General features: G+C 40.2%; 1 protein-coding gene across 1 annotated transcript; it reads left to right on the top strand.

Annotated features, from left to right (window-relative positions):
- The first annotated feature begins 478 nt into the window (after positions 1-478).
- On the top strand, positions 479-18,450 carry LOC309575017 (carbonic anhydrase 2). Its single transcript, XM_082285145.1, has 7 exons — positions 479-649; positions 1,154-1,351; positions 11,634-11,752; positions 13,173-13,265; positions 14,032-14,094; positions 15,138-15,293; positions 17,596-18,450. The coding sequence occupies exons 1-7, from the start codon at positions 616-618 to the stop codon at positions 17,713-17,715; spliced, it is 783 nt and encodes a 260-aa protein (XP_082141271.1). The 5' UTR covers positions 479-615; the 3' UTR covers positions 17,716-18,450.
- Positions 18,451-21,644: the final 3,194 nt, after the last annotated feature.

Here is a 21,644-nt window from a genome sequence, read left to right on the forward strand (position 1 = left end):
CCTCCGCCACGGCTCCCGCACGGCCAAACTGCCATGCCCAGCTGCCCTCTTCCCTCCTTTCCCTCCGCTCCCAGCAGGGAGCAGCACCCGACCGCCCTGCCGCGCCGCGCCGCGCACGTACACACACACTGACACACACAGAGGGACACACGGACGCGCACCCGCTCCGTGTCTCACACCGCACTCTCGCACCTGCCGCCCGCCCCGCACCGGCTCTCGGCACGCTGCTCGGCCCGGCCGCCGGCACCTCCCAAGGTCACGGCGCCCCGCAGTGCCCGCGCACCGCCCGCAGGTGCGCGATGCGCGGAAGGAGGGCGGCAGCGCGCGGGGCGGCCCAGGCTGCCCGCGGCCGCCCCGGACCGCATAGCGCCGCCCGCCCGCCTGCGGAGGGCGCTGTTCGCCGGGCCCGCCACAGCTCCGCCGCCGACCGCGGATTATAAGGGACCGCTCTCTCCGCCCCCAGCGGAGTCTCCCTCCGCCCTCGCCCTCACTCCCCACCCCTCCTCCGGCCGCCGAGAAGGGCATGGAGTTGGCGGGAGCCTATAAAAGCTCCTGAGAGCGTGCTGGGGCCACGGCGCTGTGACAGCCTCCGCAGGCAGAGCAGGGCCGCGCACCATGTCCCACCACTGGGGATACGGCAGCCACGACGGTGAGTGTGAGTGCCCGGCGGTGCAGGACACCTGCCGGCAGGTCCCCGGTAGCCGCGCCCGTAACGTGCCCGCTGCTGCCCCGCGGAGCCCTTGCTCGAAGCGGCAGTGAGCTCGGTGGCGCTTTTTTATCGTAACCTTGAAATGCACCTGCGCTCGGGCAGCCCGTCCGGCGCTCCGCACGCTGTGTCGGAGCATCTCCTGCTTCCTTGATGACATTCCTTTACTTCGGGAAGGGAGTGACGGGCGCTACTCCACAGGACAGGGTCGCCCCGAGGACTCCCCGCTACAGCCCCCGCCTCGGCCACCGGGGCTGTGAGGCTGCCGGGTGCCTCGGTGCCCAGGTGGGATCTTCGCTCGCTTGTGCTGCCGCTGCCGCCAGCCCGTCCAAGTGGTACGCAGTTAAAAGGCTGGTGTTTGAACATTCCGTTTCCCAGAGGGAGGGTTATCGTTTATATCCCCCGAACTTTATGTTTCCCACTGAGTTTCTTTCCGCTGTCTTGCAGGACCCGCTCACTGGCATGAGCACTTTCCCATTGCCAATGGAGAGCGCCAGTCCCCTATTGACATTTGCAGCAAGTCCGCCAAGTATGACTCCTCTCTGAAGCCTCTGAGCTTCAGTTATGATGCCAGCACGGCCAGAAGCATCGTCAACAACGGGCACTCCTTCAATGTGGAGTTTGATGATTCTTCTGACAAGTCAGGTGAGACCTCACATTCGTGTGCAGGAGGGGAATCGCAGATATTGCTACTAAGATTCCTACTAAAACATACACTAAATCCGTAAAGGTTTTCTAAAGATGAAAACATACCAAAATGTTCTGGCTTCTGTAAGGTGAGGATTCAGCAAACAGGAAACTGAGATCCTGTTAAAAGAAAACTAAGGCTATCTGAGCAGCTAAACTCCAGTGAAGTGAATTGTTTTATTTTTGTATAAATCAAAAGGATCTGGATAAGGGCTTGGCTGTGGAAAGAAAAAAGTTTAAAAGTATTTAACAAGAATAATTTTAGGCATTGGTTGACATAAGCTACTGATAAATGGTTAAAAGAAGAGGCAAAATACATTGTAGGAAAAATTTGCCTTAGAATAGCAAAGGATTACAGTTAACAATTTGAAGTGGAAATAGTTTGGAAATACTTTCTTTGGTTATCAAAATATTATTTCACATTTCTGAAGCCAGTATGCTCCCAGGTTAGTACAGAAACAGAGGAGTGATTCGAAAATACCTCTTTGTTCTTCTGTAATTCAAAAAAAACCATTATCGCTGAAATTTCTTGATGCTGGGCTTTCTAGATAAAGTGTCTGATGCACTCCTACAAAGTTTGTCGCAGGCGGTCAGTCCACAGTGTCTTGCTGTTCATTGTGTTGTGTGGTGAAATAAAGCACTGAAACCAGCAAACCATAAGTAATCCTTACTGAAAGGAATGGCCTTTCTGATGGACAGACTGAATCCAAGCTGTCCTTGCAACAAGGGTTTAGTAGGTTGTCTTTAACTGTAGTTTTTCATCTGGCTGCATTTGCAGAAATGATCGCCCTGCCACAATGAATGTGCCTTTATTTTTAATTTTGACAACAAGAACAATCCTGTTGTAAGTCACTGCCTTCTCTATGGACAGTGCTTGATTTAACTTGCTTGAGCAAGTGTCCTATTTTTCCTAAGTGTTTTGTTGGCCATGTCATTTAGGGAATGGTGCTGAAACCAAATGATCTGTGCCTACTGAAAATATGAGATTTTTGTAACTAATGTAATACAGCAGTGTAACAGACATTCAGCAGTGCTCTAAGAATTTGACTTTGTATTTTAATTATAGTCTTTATGCTGAACAATATTAAGTGGTCAGATATAAGTGTTAACAGTTGCATAAATACACATAGGTCCATATATAATTTGCAAAGAGCATCAACATTAATATTTGTATGGATTTTAAAAAGAGAGGAAAAAGGTATTCTGACCTCTTAGTGTTTATTTTTCTGAAACCCTGGGAAGCTAAAGGAGCTGCATCATGTTCAATAACAGTGTCATGGAGAATAAGGTAGATGATCCAGAGTACAGAAAAAGGTATTCTTTTTGTACCATATACATGCAAGTCTGCTCTTGCTGCCATCCTTCTCTCACTGAGCCCAAAGGAATCAGGTTCAGGTCTCCACAGTATAAGAAACTACTGTGTTCACTTTGTGTGTGCCTAAGTCTGGAAAGAACTGTGAAAATTGGGTTGTGAGGAAAAAATGGCAGAAACATAAAATAATTTAAAGAAATGTCTGTAGAAAGAATGCTTTTTATGAGAAGTCAGTGCAGAACCAGAACATCTGTGACAGGGATCCTTTGACAAATATACAGTGACACAGCTTTCAGAGTGGGAGGATAGGAGATGCAAGCAGAAATATTCTCAGTATCTCTATTAGTGAATCAGAAAATTATTATTCTTTAGAAACAAAAACCACTAAACAGATTTCTGTGAAGCTGGGTAAGGGTGGATCATTCAGTACTAGACTTCCTACTGAAATTTACAGTGCTTAGAATCTACCTGGCAGCACACTTAATGGCTTCATTTGTATGCTGTTAACTAGGTAACCTACTTTCCTTACACAAAATAGAGCTGTCTTTTACTTGTATCTGATTGATTCTGAATTTGAGACTCAAACATGCATCCCCAGTTCTTGGTTAGACATCACACAGCAGTCACAAGGAGAAGCTATGTGAGTTTATGTGATGTGCTGGTATTTTTTACAGAAGACAATGGAATAATATCCTAAAAATACTTTCCACAGGTTGTATTGCTTGTTTCTGTGAGCTGTCCCATATGTGGTAATGAATTATCTGTAGTAGTAGGTGCAAAATGAAGTAATAAGATCACTGTTTGTGAATCATCTTCAAGATGAGTAACTGCACGCAAAGTAGATCCATTTCCTTAAGAATCTTCAGCCTTGTAACTAATGACACTGAAGCAAACTGAACAGCAGTTCTAGGTCTTAATGTCTGTTTGATCACTCCTGCTCTTCTGAGTATACAGAATGATTTCTTGCGGTTAAAAAAAAAACCCAAACAGCTAGTAGTAGCGTAATAAAAATAGGTAAGAAAGCTAAAATGTATATTTGGATAAAATGCTCTGAAAGCAGCTGTTACTTATTTCTTTGATTCAGAAAATATGTAATGTGGATAATGTTGATCACAATTAAGAACAAGTAGATATAAGAATGATAAAAATTTTGGTATTTTTCTTTCAGAATGTATATTTGTAACAGTACATGTATGCATCAGGAAAGTTGTATGAAGCTTCTGCCCATATTTGTGAAAAACAAAAAGAAAAATTGGAATTCCTTAAAATGATATCTATATTACTTTGAGTAAGAAAGCAAAATAGAAGTTCAGCTTTTTCAATGAAAATAACTTTATGTGCAATTTATGTGACTGATGTAACTTCACAGAAGAAAATGTTTTCTTCTTTGCTTTCAGAAGATATCTTTATTAATCGGTGGAGCTTTAAAGACATAACTCTTGATTCAGGTTGTAATAATGCTTATGACCTATACAGTCTTCTCTTAAAATGAATTTCTACCAGGGAAATTATATTGATTTTTTTGATAGCTTTGGAACCTGACTTTGTTTTACTTTCATGTTAATTTTTTTTAGATATGCCTAGATGTTACTAACAATGCTCAGAAAAACTCTCTTCCTAAGCAATTACCTCCAAATCTTTGATTTCAGTTCTTGTAGCAACAGTCTTGGGTTGTGTGACAGCTGTTAGACCCCAGAATATACTTGTAAAGGCTCTGTTAATTCCCAAAGTGAATCCCCTTCATATTTCACAGTTACAAGTTGGTAGAAATGGTGTATGGAAAGGATAGTCACAAGCCAGCTTTGCCATGTTTATGAACATTTTTTGTTTGGAAAAATTCCATGTTTGTCCCTTACATAAAATAGTATTCTATCTTATATCCTTGGAGCCTTTTGGAATGCTTTCTTGGGTTTGTGTGTAGGAACTGAACTGTGAACTTCCCCTTTCCGTTGTTACTTCGTCAGTCTTCTCCTTCAGTTCTTGCAGTTGCTTTCTTAATTTGCATGTCCACTGTCTTTTAATAGTAGCGGAAGGTGAAGTATTTATAGGGATTCATCGCTAAGATTCTTTAATTTTTTTAATTTCTTCTTAACTTTGACAGAAAAAAAGTGTCACTGGGAATAAAACTTTGAGTTCTGGTTCATCCACTCCTCTAATGGGACCAGACCTTACATGCATGAGTGAAGTATGTGGTGATGATAATTCTTAAAATGAGGTTACTGTAATCTAGGAATTTTATAGCAGAGTCTCATTAAGGGTACTTCTTTTATCATATTAAACACTGCACATTCTAGTCTTCTGTAAGGACTTGCATATTGTTTCCCTCACTTTAGAAGACAGAAGTAAACAGTGACTTCTCAGAGCCGTAAAACCACAGGATGCGAGTTTACTCAAAAAACCCTCAAGAGCCTGGAAGGTTTTGTACCATATGTAAGATGTGTTCTGTGTGAGTTTTCGCAGAAAATGTTTGAGAATTTATCTAAATTCTGAAATTCAAATGAGACATGTTCACAACAGGAGATTATGTATTCTGTGTTTTCTGATCAAGTGTTTGATGAACTTATAAAAGAAAGAAGTCAATCAGCCATGAATTTATTCTATAACAAGAATGTTAGAATACCATATTTTAGCTGTAGAACCTGACAGAAGTGATTTGCAACTATGGTGAAAAACTCTAGAGACATTACAAAATGTGCTGGTAATTCATTCTAGTGGGTAAGTCTCTTAATTGTTTCCTTCTCCTTGCTGCTGAGCTAGAAAGACTATTGAAATTCAAGTCAGTGTCCCAAGTAAATCTGACATTTTTGCAAATATTAAGTCATAGTAGAACTTAAAATTTATGAGAAGACCTTGAAAATGAAAATACTGTATTCATCTTGATGCTAGCTTCCCTTGAGAGTCTTTCAATAGTTGTAATCCAATATATTACTTGATTCTTTCTATACTTGTAAATATTAATGTGTACACTTCAGCTGTCTTAAATTATGACTCACTGTAAATAAACTAATCTATTTTGTTACAGTGGTTATTGAAGAGCCAGTGCATTAGCACCACTCTGTTGGCAGATATTTTCTTTAAAAGTAGTGCCACTGTTGCTCTTTTCCTACTCTGCCACCTAAATTGGTAAATGGAAGCAGAAACGTGTAGGTCTGCTGTCTTTAAGGCACAACTCTTAATCAAAGTCACTGCTACTGGTCTATTTTTAGGCTTCCCAGATCCAAAGATGTAATATTAGCTGTGCCAGAATAATACTGCATGTCATCAGTATAGGATCATGGATTGAAGGTCCACAGTGCAATATAGCTTAAGCAGTGAATGTGTTGATCCTTTGGGATCAGAAATAAGAGAACTGATTGATTATAGGTGCAGGGGACTGTATTCAGACACCTGCTTATGTCACAAGTAATGTTGTGCATGGCTTGGCTAAAATGTCAGAGGTTTCAAGGGCATGTGATCTTTAAGTCATTTTTCCTGTGAACTGGGATCACCAGAAGCTTTAAAGTGTGTGTAAACAAGTGACTTGAATAGCTCCAGTATTTCCAGGAACTGGAAAGGAAGATGAGAGGACTTGAGATCAGTCCTGCATGTTTCAGGTCTTAGTTTCTTTACAGAACACAAAAGTGCTCTTCTCCATTTACACTGGGGTGGGGTTGGTTTGTTGGTGGGGTTTTTTTTTGTTTGTGTGTTTTGTTTGTTGGTAGGGGTTGTTTGTTTCTTTGTTTTATCTTAACATGCAACTTCTGAGCAGAAATTTGACCTGGATTATGCATTTGGGAATCCTGGAAACTTCCTTCCCTTTTGCCGAATCCGTCCTCTAGAGGCGCTTTTAATGCAAAACCAGGAGAAACTAGGCAGCTGTTATCAGCTGGGGCCACTTGGAAAAGTTTATTTTTAAGATGTAATGAAGCTGTGTGTCAGATATCATGATTACCACTCTTCCCAGCTGATAATTTGTTTATTTACTCACAGGCGTGAGGGACTGCTGCATACTTAGAGGCAATGCTCACACCTTGAGTTTGTTAGTCCTTCATTAGATCTCAACGTAGTATGATCACTGTCCAATACACAATTTTCAGTACAGTAAGCAGCCACTGGATTAGTATTTAAATATTACTATCAGAAATTAAACCAATTGTTACTTTCAAGAGAATTTTAATGCTTCCGGCTTGGTTCCTAAATTGTCAGCCTATGTAGTGTGAAATGTGAGGGCTGAAGGCTGGTCACAGACTCAGTACAGCATCTTGCGATTCTCAGAGAATCTCTGTTTAAGAGACTACAAGAGAAATAAGCTCTGCTTGTCCCAGGCAGTTGGAGGAATGTTAAGAACCTAAATGACTTTGTATCCTGAAGCAGGTCAGAGTCTTTCTGGCTGCTGCCCAGTCTGAATGAAATAGTTCAACTGAGGTGAATTGGAGCCACTGACCTGCTGCAGATAGACACGTCTTCAGACTGGCTGTGTTCTGGCAGCTGTTTCATTCTGGTCTATCTCTGTGGAACATCCTTGTAGGCTTATCAGGCTAAATTTCTAGCAAGGTCAGAAGTAGGTTTGTTTTGGTTTTTTTCCCTCATATACCAATTTTTTTTTCCTCATAGTGAAACCAATTACAGATGTTTTCTGTAAATATGAGCCCTACAGTCAGATGATTCAATGCTTTTCTCGCTTGTCATGATACAATGTCCTAGGAGGAGTGTCTGAAAGAGATAACGTAAAGAAGGAAACATCTCATGAAATGTGACTCTTTGTACTCCACGTTTCATGGAAGTGACAGCTCACCCTAACTGAACTCTAGTCTGCCAGATGAGAAAGCCCATCCTTGCGTAAGAACACACGGCTAATTCCTGAGCATCCTCATAAGAACCTTTTTCATGTCATTAATAGTACATGGTGCTCAAGTAGGTTTTTTTTCTTTCCTCAAGTAATGCTTCGTCTGCTTTGTCTCTTCAAGTTCTGTTTTCCATTGTACAGATGTCTCTGTATACACAAAAGCTTACAAAATATTAACATTAAAGTATGTACTATGCATATGTTTACATAAATATATTCCTAGAATGTTATTCACATGTGCACATCTACTGGAGGCTGATAGACATCATGGTTTCCTTTGCGCTAAAGCAATGTGTGTGCAAGAGGGCTGTTCTCAAAGGTAGATGCCTGAAATGTCCTGCTGTTGGGTTTTTGTTTGGCAGAATCTCAATTAGAATTAATTCTCCAAGTTTGGAGCTTTGGACATCTACTGTGCTCTAGTGGACCATTTATTTCAGCTACTGAAAGGAGCTTTGCTGTCAATGATTGTCATTTGAAGAACACTTTCTCATTCTGCATTTTCTCAGATTAACAAACTTTATAGTAATATTTTTTCTTGTCACACTAAGTTGTATGACAGGAAGGAAATCAACCTAACTCATTAAATGATCATGTAGTTCGTCCATTTTGATAATTCCATTGACATGTTTATTGGCTTGATGAGTTTTATTAGTCTTTTGCTCTGTATAGAGAGCATCCCATGGGAGTTAGCTGAATAACAGTAATTCCCACAATATTTCTTCAAAAATTTAGATGTGAATGCTGCCACTTTCTGAAAAAAAGGTATGCAGTGGTCCACACTATTTTTTACAAGGCTGTTCTGTTTTACATTGGAAGGATGACTGCCCACCAGCTTGCCTTTAAATAGAAGAGGGAAGGTGTGTAGCCTCAGTAAACAGGTGTACCAGACACAGCAAAATGCCCTTTGATTTCTATGTGTTTTCAGATATCCCAAGAAAGTGTAATGGAGTCAAATCAACTTCACCTTCTGTATCCAAGAAATCCCACAGTTGGTATAAGTCACATAAATGGAAGAGTTTGTGTGGTTATTTGACTTTCTGAATTAGTGCTGCTAATACTTACATGCACCTAATTCAGGCCATGTTACAAGATCATTTAACAGTGAAATATAATTACTGGATGTTATACTACAAAAACTTCTCCAGTAAAGGGTAGAAGATAAAATGGTAATGGGAAAACAGTTACCATTTCTTAATCTAAAGAAAGTAGCTCCAAATTTGTCTAATGTATCTAATAGTGGAAAAGAAAAAAGGGCACTGTTAAGCTGTCATGTAGACAGGCTGTAACACAAGACCAGGTTATGATGTAAACTGTCTTGAATAGATGAAATCTGTGAGAAAATAACTTTTTTTCAGCTCATCTTGTGCTGTCTTCAGACAGCATTGCATCTGAAGCTGTGTTATAAAACAGAAGGGATCACAGCTACATACGTATTTTCAGGATGGTTTTCACTAATACTAATTTCAAAAGTAAGGGAGCTAATTATGAAGTGCTTAAATATGGATCAGAACTTCCCCATCCTTTTTAAAAAGGGGATGGAAAGGTTAGGCTTCTTTTCAGTGTAGCCTCGAGTTGATATTCCTGTCACATGGAACAAAGACAGGGAAGTTGCTGGTGTGAATGTTGTTCTGATTCTCTGAACTTTTATGTTGCAAAAGCTGGTAACATTTATTTATGGTTTAAAAAGCTTGTTCTGAAGAAAAAAGCAGTTCTATCATTTCTATTTTGCCTTTTAAGTTTAGTTTTAAATTTTACTTCTTTGGAAAGGCTGAGAAGTAGTAAAAATAAAATAACTGCTTAATGTAGGCTAGAACAAGAGGGCTGTTCTGTAATTAAGCCTGCTGAATTTGTATTCATTCACACTAATCTAATTATTACTTTCTTTGAATGCTCTGCTGTGAGTCAAAATAAGCTAGTGCTGGATTTGAGAACCACAGAATGAGAAAAGTAAGCAAAAACTGCAAAGAGATTTTTCTGCATCTTTTGGGTTTTTGAGACTATAGCAAACTTTGTGTAGAGAAATAACACTGTAAATGAATTCAAGAACGTTGCATGTTTCTGCTTTTCAGCATGCTTTCCATTGATTAATAATGGCAGATTAACCTGTGCTGTGCTAGTGCTTTCTGAGGTGAAGGAGTGGTGGAACCTCAGTCCATTTATATCTGCAAGGACCAGCAAGACCACGAGCTAAAGGAACTGAAACTGAAACTTTGCAACTCCATGGCATCATTTTAAAATGAGACACAATATTGTATGGATTAAATGATTTTGCATCTGTAAAGACACAGGAACCAGTTACTTCATTTCCAAAAGGAGCTAATGCCCATTTACAGCTGCCATTCTAAAAAAAGTACTCAGATTTTTAGTCTTGTGCTTAAAACAGTTATGCTTCTTGGCAACTAGCACATGCAGAAATGTAAAAGTAGAGTAAGATATGTTCCTATTTGATTACTTTAAGTAGCCATTCTTCTTTGGATCACACAGTGTGGAAGTAGGTAGGGCAAGTCCTAGTCTGTTGGCTACAGTATTGGAAATTACAAAGGCTGCAGTGGAACATAGATTTGTGATTTTCAAATAAAAATACATGTTGGGAGACTTCTAAATATATTTACCAACAGAGCTCCAGGCAAATGCAAGATTTGTCCAGTGAACCCAAATTTTGCATGTGTAGGGACCACTGGTGGAAACTAATGTATTTTTAAGAAATCTTATTTTGTTTTCATGTATTGCAAATTTTTAGTGAAATCCTTCTCACCTTACTGTTTATATCCACGGCTGATGTTGTCCATGCTTGTATATAATGGGACTTTTTCAAACCTGAACATGCAGCCACCTTTTCCAATCAGCATTTGATGTATGTTTTCACACATGCACGTATTGTGCTAGTGTCTAGACTAATTGCAGACTGAGAGGACAGCATCTTTACTCCACAGAATCATTTTGTGGCACATACACAGAGCACACTTACATGTAATATCTGATGTCAACACTCTTCTGTCACTTTATTATATATATTTGTAGAGAGAAATTGGTCTCTTAAAAATATCCTAACACTTTAAGTTACTTTTTGTTTTTAAATTTTTTAATATTAATAACTTAAAGTTTTAATTTTGAATTTGGATTTGAGATGCTCAGGCGAAAAAAATAAAAGAAAAAAATCCCCAACCAAACCACAAACTAGTGTGAAACCTTGCTCTGATAGCTTAGATAAATAGCTCTGTTTAATAGAACTATTTGTTATTATTCTGTGCTTTATGCTGCACTGGAGGAGACATTGTCTGTGGCCTGAGCATTTTGCAATGGTAGGGCTTGATCCTGCATATCGTAATGGTGATTGGTCACAGTTTGGGTAGAAGGGTAAAACTAACAAACAGAATAAGGGAGCTTGCTCTTGTAGAATTCAAAGTGTGGCTGGGCACTTCACTTGGAGCAGTCCCATAGCACAAGTAGTGCCACATAATGGAGAGCATAAATAAGCAACTAGTTTCCAATCCATGTTTAAAAAAATCTGCCCATGTAGGCTTTGCCATTTTTACCACGATGGGAAGGACAAGAGATTTGAATTCCCATCTCTGCACTGTCTTGTCCTGTGCTTGTTGCTTTACCTTGCTACAACCCATTGCTAACAGGTGTTCAGGTTTAATTTGGAACCAAAAACATTTCACTCAATCCAGTCTGCCACAGGATTTGCAGGATTAAGGCCTAAATGGATGAAGTGTCTAAAATGAAAGGACAGAGTACATGAAAGATGATTTGGTCTTCAAATGTACTTCCTTAGAGTAATTCTGTGTGGGCCTCTTACAAAGGGCATTTTTTATCTATTTGGTGACAGAAAAGTTACATCTTCCCTCATCACTTGTAATACTAGCATGCCTGTTAAATTGCTGATGAGATGCTCACTGTAAAGTCACTTATGTTTTTATGCATTTATTATTGATTTTGGTGTATCGCAGTAATGTACCATTGAGGATGATCTGGAGTAGCATGGCAGCATGCAATGAACTGTAGATCACGTGGAAGACTTGAGATAACTGTTTCCGTTTTAAGGGAGACCTGATAACAACAGTTATGGGAGTTGCTAATAAAGCTTCTTTGCTTTGCAGTGCTGCAAGGAGGAGCGCTGGATGGAGTCTACAGGCTGGTGCAGTTTCACATTCACTGGGGATCCTGTGATGGCCAGGGATCTGAGCACACTGTGGATGGTGTGAAGTATGATGCAGAGGTAGGACATGCTTTACCTTCTCCAGTCTTCTTTGTATAATGAGGTGGGGGTTTTTTTAGGTCTTTCAACACAGTAGCACCTTCTCTACAGATCTTCATAGGAGGAAGTTACCATAGAAGATTTTGGTACAATGCCACCTTAGAACATACTCCTTGCAAGAGCAGAGATTAGAATTGCAATACTTTTCTCAGCTACTCCATGTCAAAGTGAAGCAGAAAACCCCACATTAATAATTCCTGTTTTTTCCCTGCTTTCTCAGTGACTCTTGGAAATTACGAAGAAATAGAATTGCAGCACCTCTGTACATACACATCCTCTTTTCCTGGCTTCAATTTTTAACATCAGAGGTATTTATAAAAGCAGCAGAATAATTTTGGGGCAGATATTTTCATATTTTGGTAGCAAAGAATGAAGGGCTGTGAAGAGGGCAGACAGCAAAGTGAGATTTTACAGGCATTCTTTGTGATACCCTTGTGACTCCAGCTGTCCCTCGGAGCACTTAGACTCCATTTTACAGTCTGACTACAGAAACTGAGTGACTTCAGTGCCTTGCATCCCACCTTTCCTTGTCCCCTGTTCAGGAATCTACCTCTGGGTGCTGTGACAGACTTATAAAATATATTCATAAGTACACATTTGTGGAACATACCTGTGGTTTGCATTGACAGATAAACGAAATGGCCCCACAAATTCATTGGCTCTGCTGCTTTTTCATGAGATAAAAGTAGCTTTTGTCTTATGTGAGAAACTTGAAACTGCCTTCTGTCTTACACAGTACCATAATTACTTGTTCAACTTGACTTGCAGATGTGGGGAAACAGCCTGATGAACTTAAATTAGAAATAACTCGTAAATTAAAAAGAAAGTAAGGTCCTGGCTAACATGACCTGGAGACTCACTTCATATTCTTTTCCAAGTCTTTCCAGAAAAGGACAGGACTGATTTTAAAAAAAAAAAACAACAACTTTCAAATTGTGAGTCAAATCTATAGTTAATGTGTCTCCTCTGCCTCTTCTGACATTGACGATGTATGTCAATGTGGTAAGAACTCCAGGATATATAGCATTAAAGTACTACATCAGAATCCTGCAGGCTATAAGTGAAGAAAAACTTATGCTGAAGATAACAGGAGCTTCACTAGATGAAAAGCAGAATGATACAGCCACAGCTTGCCTTTAAAACTCATCTGGAAATAGGACTGAGAAGCAAAATTAAATACATTACAGAAATCTCTTTGAATAAATGAACCTTCAATGTAGATAAATAATTCAACAAATTCTTAACTGTACACAAAAGCTTTCAAACCTCAGCAGTAAAACACCATCTTGCTTTTAATAAATTACTTCCCTGCATCTTCATTTTTGAAGTATTCTGGATGGAATATCATCTTCACAGGTGCTTCTTGTTTTCTTGCTCCTAGCTCCATATTGTTCACTGGAATGTAAAATATGGTAAATTTGCTGAAGCTGTGAAGCACCCTGATGGTTTAGCTGTGGTGGGCATCTTCATGAAGGTTTGTTAAACTTTTTCTTTTGTATTATTTGTCCATCATGTTCATTGTGTTGTGGGGGGGAACCTAAGAGCAGAAAACAGAGAATAAGGCAGCATTGTGTTATACTGCCTAAATCCATAGCCAACTAGGTGGTGCTCCAAATTCTTACCTTACTTTACCTATAAAAGTTGTACACTAGCCATGGACTATGACTGCCATCCATCAGTGTTGCAGCCCTGTAGCAGCATTCTTGCCTTCATCAAGACAGTGATGCTACCATAACTCTTACAAGTGAAAGGGGATGTGCATAACTGACCACGTTGTGTGTATGAATCTGCAGTGTGACCAGCCTAAATAGCACCTGTTTTCCTTTTCTTGTCTTTGTTAAATGGCCAGAGTGTTTTGTCTTAGTTGAATTGCCTTCACAGCTAGCTGGAGGAGGTGTCTGTGCTCCAGCAGTATGTAGTACTCCATCCTGGCCTCACTGAGGGTGACTATTTTATTAGGAGTGTGACTTCCATAAAAGAACAACAGCTTAGGTCCAAAAATAAATCCACACACTGTAAATGAAAATAGCTTTATTCTGTCCAATGTCCTTGGCTGACCCGTTTGTGCTCACTGTCAACTGGCATGATTTTACAGAGACTGTTTTAGTCTCTTATGCTGTAATACTCCTATTATGTAATGAAATGCCGCTGGAAAAAAGTTTCCTTAAGAGCTGTAACAGAAAACTAAGGTGTAATGAGAATGCCTGGTGATTTTCATTTTCATATGGTTTGTGTTACAGGTGGGAAATGCCAAGCCCGAGATGCAGAAGGTTGTGGATGCTCTGAGCTCCATTCAAACCAAGGTAACATTTTCTGTCTGCAGTGATTGACACCTATCACAACTGTGCTATGTTACCTTCTTTAGAAAGTAGATTTTTTTTTTTTTTAATTTCTTCCAGCCTGCTGCATGTATGAAAGTAAAACAAACCTTCCTGCCATCAGTGCAGGCACTCATAATCCTAAAAACAAAACAGATTGGAATGAAGTTGAGGTAGAGAATGTGGAGTACTAGGAACGGTGATCATTTCCTATCTTTGTGACTAGATTTCTCTGTCTTTTAACTGTATTTAAACCTGTAAGGTAGGATTTATCTTCCTAATCTGAAGTACTTTCCTAGGTTCCCTTTCTAGTTGGTGGTAACAGATGGAAAAGGCATTTCCCCTCATCTGTGCATCTGTGGCCTCAATTTCCTTTTTCCAGGAGAACATGCTTCTCTTGGCTGTTTCTAGAGAGAGTTTAGATAAACAGTTTGATCAGGATATATAATTTACGGAAAAAAAGGCTTTCTGTATTTTAAATATTGTGTATAGTGTGTATGTGGTCTTAGTGTGCTGAGTAATGAGAAACTAAAAGTACTTAGTGAGTAATTAGGTACCTTCATAGTGGGTAAAGGCCTGTACCAATGAGAAATATGGACAGGAAGGGTAAAAAAGGAGACTGTGCTGTCCTCTTTCTCATCAGGCTCCCTTTGAGGTACATGGTTACTGCTGTTTACTGCAGTGGGCTCTTCAATAGGTCTCACAGGTTCTGTGTTGCCAGTGCAATCAATGTATGTGGCATCTGAAATCTCACTGTTTTTCAAGCAAGGTCAAATCTTATCTCTAAGACCAAGGAACATAAAGGCAGCATCTGGTATGAGAAACAATATCTTGAAAATCTTGTAAGAAATACATTGCTGAGAGTATTTAATCCCAAATATACTACAGTTGGCATGCAACACTTGATGCCAAATTCCATTTCTGCCTTCCTCCAAATATGGAGCTTTCCTAGGAGACCTCACTACTGCAATCCCAGTGTGTGTTGTGGTCTCTTCCTGACATCAGCCCATCTGCTTACTTTATCGTAGGGAAAGCAAGCTTCCTTCACAAATTTTGACCCCACTGGACTCCTTCCTGCATGCAGAGACTACTGGACATACCCTGGCTCACTGACCACTCCACCGCTGCTTGAATGTGTGACCTGGCATGTTCTGAAGGAGCCCATCACTGTGAGCTCTGAGCAGGTAGGTTTCCAATGGATGGTGCCAGTAGATGTGTACTGCAGTTACACTGATGGCTTCAGTTCAGCCCATTAGGTGATCTGTGAAGTGGCAGTGTTACTGCAGAGCTGTGCAGGGTATTAGCTAGCATCACATGTCAGAAATACCTATCTGAAGTGGTAATCCTCTTCTGACAGGACACTGCTGCTGCCTGTGGATGTAGAGTTTGCTGGAGAATGTAAGGCTGTCCTCTATTTGGACATCTAGGGAAGATAGGGGAGGGAAGTTTAAAAAATTGTATCAGATATTTTCTGGATATGTGGTTAGAGCTGTCATATGGTAGAAATCTGGAAAACTGAGGCATGCATGAAAGGACCATCTGCACATGTGGAGTTAGTCTGGCGCGTGTTGTGAGCATCAGCAGGTTTGCTGTACGTGCAGTCACCTCTCTGGGTGTACTTGCCCTGAAAATGCCAGGTTTACTAAGCACCTGGGGAGCACGAGTGCTGCATCCACAGTCTCACATGTAGAGCTGTAGTTGGTCTGTTGATTTTCCAGCACAGAGCTCTTTTTGCAAGTTCTATTTGTCACAGAACAGACTGGGAAGTCCTACGCAGAACTGTGATGATGCTAACAAAGCTCCCATTGTTTGGAAGAGGCAAAACTTGCAGATTCCAGAAGTCTGCTGCCTAAGAAAATACTCTGTTGACCAGCCTGAGAAGGATAGTCTTCCTAGTAGGAGGACACTTGTGCGGATTAAATCCCTCTTGGCCCTAGCTTTCTGTGCCATCCATTAATGAAATTACGTATAGGCAAGTTTCCATTCTGGGGTTCAGATATGTGTGCTTGAGAGCTATAAATAGATTCTAGAGCCTATAAATACAAACTAGCCCTGAAGGGCTTTAGTTTAACCTTCAGATTCTTAAGTCTCTGTTATTGATGACAGAGTTGCTAACAATCTGCACCTAATTCTAGGGGGTTTATGCTGCTGATGTGAAAGAAAATGCAACTGAGCCGTTGTGGAACTTAATGTAATAAAAGATAGAATATGTGATGAGGAGTAACTGTTGGAAGTAATAACTATAGCAGTGATTGATTGCCATTAGTAAACTGAAAGGGAGCACTAATGTTGACACTATTTACTTACTTCAGGCTATTTCTATTGCTGTTGATAATTCCAAGCTTGCAAACACTTATTATAAGGCAGGAGCACACTCGCCAAAATAGTGGGTTTTTTCTACTATACCTACTTCAACCACCTACAAGTGGTAAAAGACACCACTTGTTTCTCCCCCACTCATCCCTCCCTATTACCATCAACATTTCCACACTGTCTGGCAGTTTGCCTTTTCATTCTCAAGCTGATCAAAACAAGAAACCATATATCAGAGTATTGATGCAAGGTTTAAGATGGATAGGTTTTCCAAAGACAGATAGAAGCTGGATATAACAGCAGGGTGTAGCAGGCCTGTTATCATTTGTTGTAGTGGCACAGCAGTTCCTGGCAGAGGTTGAGCTCTGGAATTTGTTCTGGTTGGTCCTGAAGGTGAAGTCCAGGGGAGACAGATCACTGCTGAGGACATTTTTCCTTGAATGAGGTTTTCCTGTTCTAGAACCTGACTCGTAGGAAATCCTATCTCCCACCTACATATATTTATCAGCGCTTCCACCTCTCTGTGTGAGATCATTTTTGGGGTGGGTTACTATTTTGGCACAGTCTTTTTAATGAGCTTTGGAGATGCCTATTTAGACATAAAGGTGCTTTTGTTACATCAGATTGTGCAAACACCAATTGTACTTTAAGAACAAGTACCACAACTATACAGTATGCTCCTATTGATGTGAAGCAGTTTTCCCCTCTCACAGCATTTGAAAATCAAGGTAACTTGAATTTATTCAACAGCTTTATTTTCACCTGAGGGTAAGGCCTTTTAAAATTATTATTATTTCAAGTGGACTGAAAAAAAAAAAAGCCAAAACTGTACAACTTGCAGAGGACTCTGAAAGGATTTCAACTCAGGTCTGGATCAAGAACAAACAACTCTTTGCTTGTGGAGTTCAGAAAATGTGTGCCTGTGTCCTTGTTTTCTGGGCTTTCACAGTTGTTCTTGCAACGATATTTTGTGGACAGATATTTCGTACCTGTGTCGAGGCGGGAAATGGTGTGGATGAAATACAGACACGTGGGTGCTGATGCCATCTCTAGACTACTGGTCCTGGCAAAACTGTTTAGTTGGAGCTCTGGTTCAGACCAAGATGTGTAGTTTCAAAAAATCCTGCTGAAGTGAGAGGACACTTTTGAGGATATTTTTGCCTTTTCCCACAGATGTGCAAACTCCGTGGCCTTTGCTTCAATGCTGAGAATGAGCCTGTGTGCCATATGGTGGACAACTGGCGCCCATGTCAGCCTTTGAAGAGCAGAGAAGTCAGAGCTTCCTTCCAGTAACCTCAGTGCTGAGAGTGTTAGGAATTGCTGTGTTTGTGAGGAGCCCCTTTTGCTAAGCCCAAATCAAACTTTGCCATGCGTGCCCAGGCAACTTCTCATCTCCCAGATCCATTCTTTCTTTTGCTCTGCATCTGAAATGCCAGCTAATGAAATGTGAAAGGCTCTTAGCCAAATGGGAAAGGGTTCTTAAGGTGTGGGGTTGGGGGAGGCAGGGGGTGGGTGGCTGTGTGCATTTTGGTGACTATTACTGCGACTGACACTTTGGTATAATAGGATGTTGGCTACTTGGGAGAGAATATGGTGGTAGCAAAATAAGCCATTTTAAGAAACCTCATCCACTGGTGTGATAGTACACGTAACTAACGATAACTTGAAGCTTTGTAAGAAGCACAGGAATACAGAATCTAGCTATTATTTAGAAAAAAAAGTATTTTGAGAAAATTAAGCAAAATGAATATTTAGAATTAGACTTCTTAGATTTTAAGAAACTGACATGTAAATATTTTTGAGACTGTTTTGCATTTTTACCCATACTGTCAACAACCTTAGTTACGTCTTAATGGTAGTGTTGGGTTTTTTAATTAAAAATGTTCTAAATTAAATGTTATCTTTAAAAGTTGTTATTACCATAGAAATAATACAAAATACCTTTTCATTGAAATAATATATGTTCTAATTTAAAAAGGAAAATAATATTGTATTTTAGATAACATCTCTAATAAATCTATACTTCTATTTTGGCTTCCCTGGTGTTATTTAAATTCCGGTAAGGAGTCACTAATCTGTTCACATGGTTGCATATTAAAACATAATTACTAAACATACACATTGGGAATCAACTTCAGTGATACTGAACATGAATGCAAGACTATATGGTATGTTAAGAAATTTTCTTTAAGTATCTTCTCTGTGATAGCAGAAGGAAGTGTTAATTTTAAGCAATCACTACAAATTATCAAAGTTGAATGTATAATGAAAAATGCCCTCACAAAACTTTTGAACAAAATTATACTGAAGAATGGGCTCATTAGATTCTGGTCCTAGTTTCTAAGTTAACTTATTATGAATTTGCTACCCCATCAGGAATCACTTTGTAATTTATAAGGTATCAGTTGGGCAGGCTATGTTCTGAAGCACTTGGACCTTGAAATGTGTGAGATGGAATTGAAGCCATCTCAAAATGCATACAGAGATCTTCAGAAAACCCTGTCAAATCTCAACCTTTGAAAAGCTTCCATATTTAAAATGCCCACCCTCCAACCCTATGCCAAAAAAAAGCCCCAAAACCAGAAAACAGAAAAAACAGATGTTATTTTGACACAGGTTCGTTGTTCTAAGTTCATTTTTTTTTTTTTCCCCATGGAGCTACATAGGTACTTTTCTCTTGCTACAACAACTATACTGTCAAATTCACGTTGAGTGTTTCAGTACTTTTCTGACTCTAAGCGTCACCCGTCCCCTGGTCTGAGTGCTATGCATTCTTCCTAAGCACTGCAAGAGAGGTTACACCTCTGTGATGGGAATTACAGATCCAATTCATTGTGGCTTAAAGGTGCTGAAGCAAGGTAAGAGGAAATACAGTATTACGTTGGCTGAGGTTGGATGAGATCTCTAGGTTCACCTCCTCCACTGCTTCTGCTGAAGCTGGGCCACCAGCAGCGTGTTTGCCCAGGACCATGCCAAAATAGCATCTGAATATCTCTAAGGATGATTAAAAGAATTACTCCTAAACTTAATAAAATATAAGAGCCCTGGATTTTAAAACTCTAAACCTATACCTTGACAACTCTGCTACCCTGAATACTAGGCAGTAAGACTTCCTGAGGCGTGATAATCTCATTGGTACCTGAACAGCTGAAAAATTATCCAGGCTGGTACATGGCAGAGAATGTGAACTAATGGCTAGGTTGAAAACCTAGAAATGCCTCTGAAGTTCTAGCCACTACTGCAATAAAAAGTTTCAAATCTTGTATTCCATCCCACTTCAAGGTTGCTCCATAAATAATAACTAACAGCAGAGACAATCAACATCAGCCATGTATTTATCATCTTGTTTGTGTGAGTCTGTTTACCTGGAATGGTGTCAGTGCCATATGTTTGCCTTTGCTGAGGATAAAGTACTTCTGTATTCAGCCAGACACTGCAAGCTGGTGTTCTAGGTCACATACATGGTGTACAGGAAGAGCCTGCGGTGTGTCTTACTTGTGTGGTCTACCCGGGAATACCGGTCTTCTTCTTCTTTTTTCTATTTCTGTAAGTAAGCCAAATTACAGAACCACACCTCAAAATCCTCCCAAAAAAACTGTTTCCAGCCCCTCTCCAGCGTAAAATGATACATGAACTTATCCCAAATTCACATATTGCAGTTAGAACTCTAGTGCAAGGGATAACCTTTACTAAGGGAGATGCATAGTTCAAACTGGAAATAAAACAATTTCCCTGGCATTCACAATTCATTTCCTGAATGGTGGGTTCAGTTAAGATAATGGTGAACAGAAACACCCACTTCTTCTTTCTGACCTTTATTCTTATTTACTACTTGCTCATATGAAGAGTTTGTAATTAGGTCTTGCAGTTGTTGCACAGCAGACAACACCCATTCTAACATCATCCTGTTTTAACTGGAAAACTGTTGCTGAATTCATAATGGAAATTACGACACCACTTTGGTCATGGAACCAGAGATGTTCCACTGCACATAATTGGGTTACTTTCAAGTAGGCAGCTCTGATTAAAGAGAAATTCAGGTAGAGGGAAAAAAAAAAAGGCTAGTGCATTAATTTGAAATCATCATAGGAGTCAGCCAGCACTTGGATGGGGGAAAGAGGGAAGCACATTCACTTGCAAACTGTTCATTTTGCACAGTTTGTGATCTTGTCTGGCACTTATCTGCCAACTCCATGTGTTAGAACATTTTATGATTTTTCCACTGCTATTTCTAAGGCTTGGATGTGTCCTAGATTGACATGGGCGGGTAGACTGTGATTAGAGATGTTCCCTGGAAGATAAGATAATGATGCCCTGCATGGAGTCAGCAATATTTATAGAAGTCCAGATAGTTTATAGAAGAGTATCACTCACTAAATGACAGCTTTAGGATTTTCTGACTCTTCAAAGAAAAACTGTGCAAGCAACAGCTGTGTCAAATCTAGTACCACAGAAAAAAGGAGTGATGAAAGTACAAGCAGTGTCTTTATTGAAAAACTCCCATGGACCCTCTAATATCCACCACTTCCTCTTCCAAACCACAGCACCCCGTACATTCATGTAGCACTTGGTGACAGTTGCTTACACTGATCTTTGGTATATTTTAAGTCTGTTTGGGAACTGGACATTTCACTGCTGTGTACTTCCTCTTTCTGTATGATGGTAAACAGCTGTGCTGCCTTAATGCCATCGGTGGTTCACTCAGGCCATGGGGCTCCCCAGCCACCAACTTCCTAAAAGCAGATGGACAAAACTTTTCAGGGATCCCTAACTAATTTTAGAGCATATTTCGCTCTTGTTTGTATCCAAGCCACAAACCAAAGCCATTTGGGTACGTCCCCAGCCCAGTGTGGATTACAGTGCAGTGACTCTCACGTTCGCCCTAACAAGGAGCTCTTCAAAGTGCTCACTTTGGAGCTCAAAGCAACAGAGCTCTGTTGCCTGAGTGATGGACCCAGATGCTCAGACTTGGTGCTAACATGGAGTAGCTGTGTTGCTCCTAATTCCCCATCAGTCAGTTTTGTCCAGTGAGGATGTCAGTGCACTCCAGTGTATTAAACAGTAAAAAGATACCCTCAGGACATTTGGAAAAAGGCAGCACGTAAGCCTCATCTTTGTAATCTTGCATGGTGTGAGGTATTCTGTGTATGTATAGAGGCAGTCGCTGGTCTTTTGAACTCACACCCTGAAAGAGTGAAGAAGTGCATTGACACAATGTACAA

Source organism: Coloeus monedula, assembly GCF_965178545.1.
Source record: "Coloeus monedula genome assembly, chromosome: 1".
Classification (NCBI taxonomy): Eukaryota; Metazoa; Chordata; class Aves; order Passeriformes; family Corvidae; genus Coloeus; species Coloeus monedula.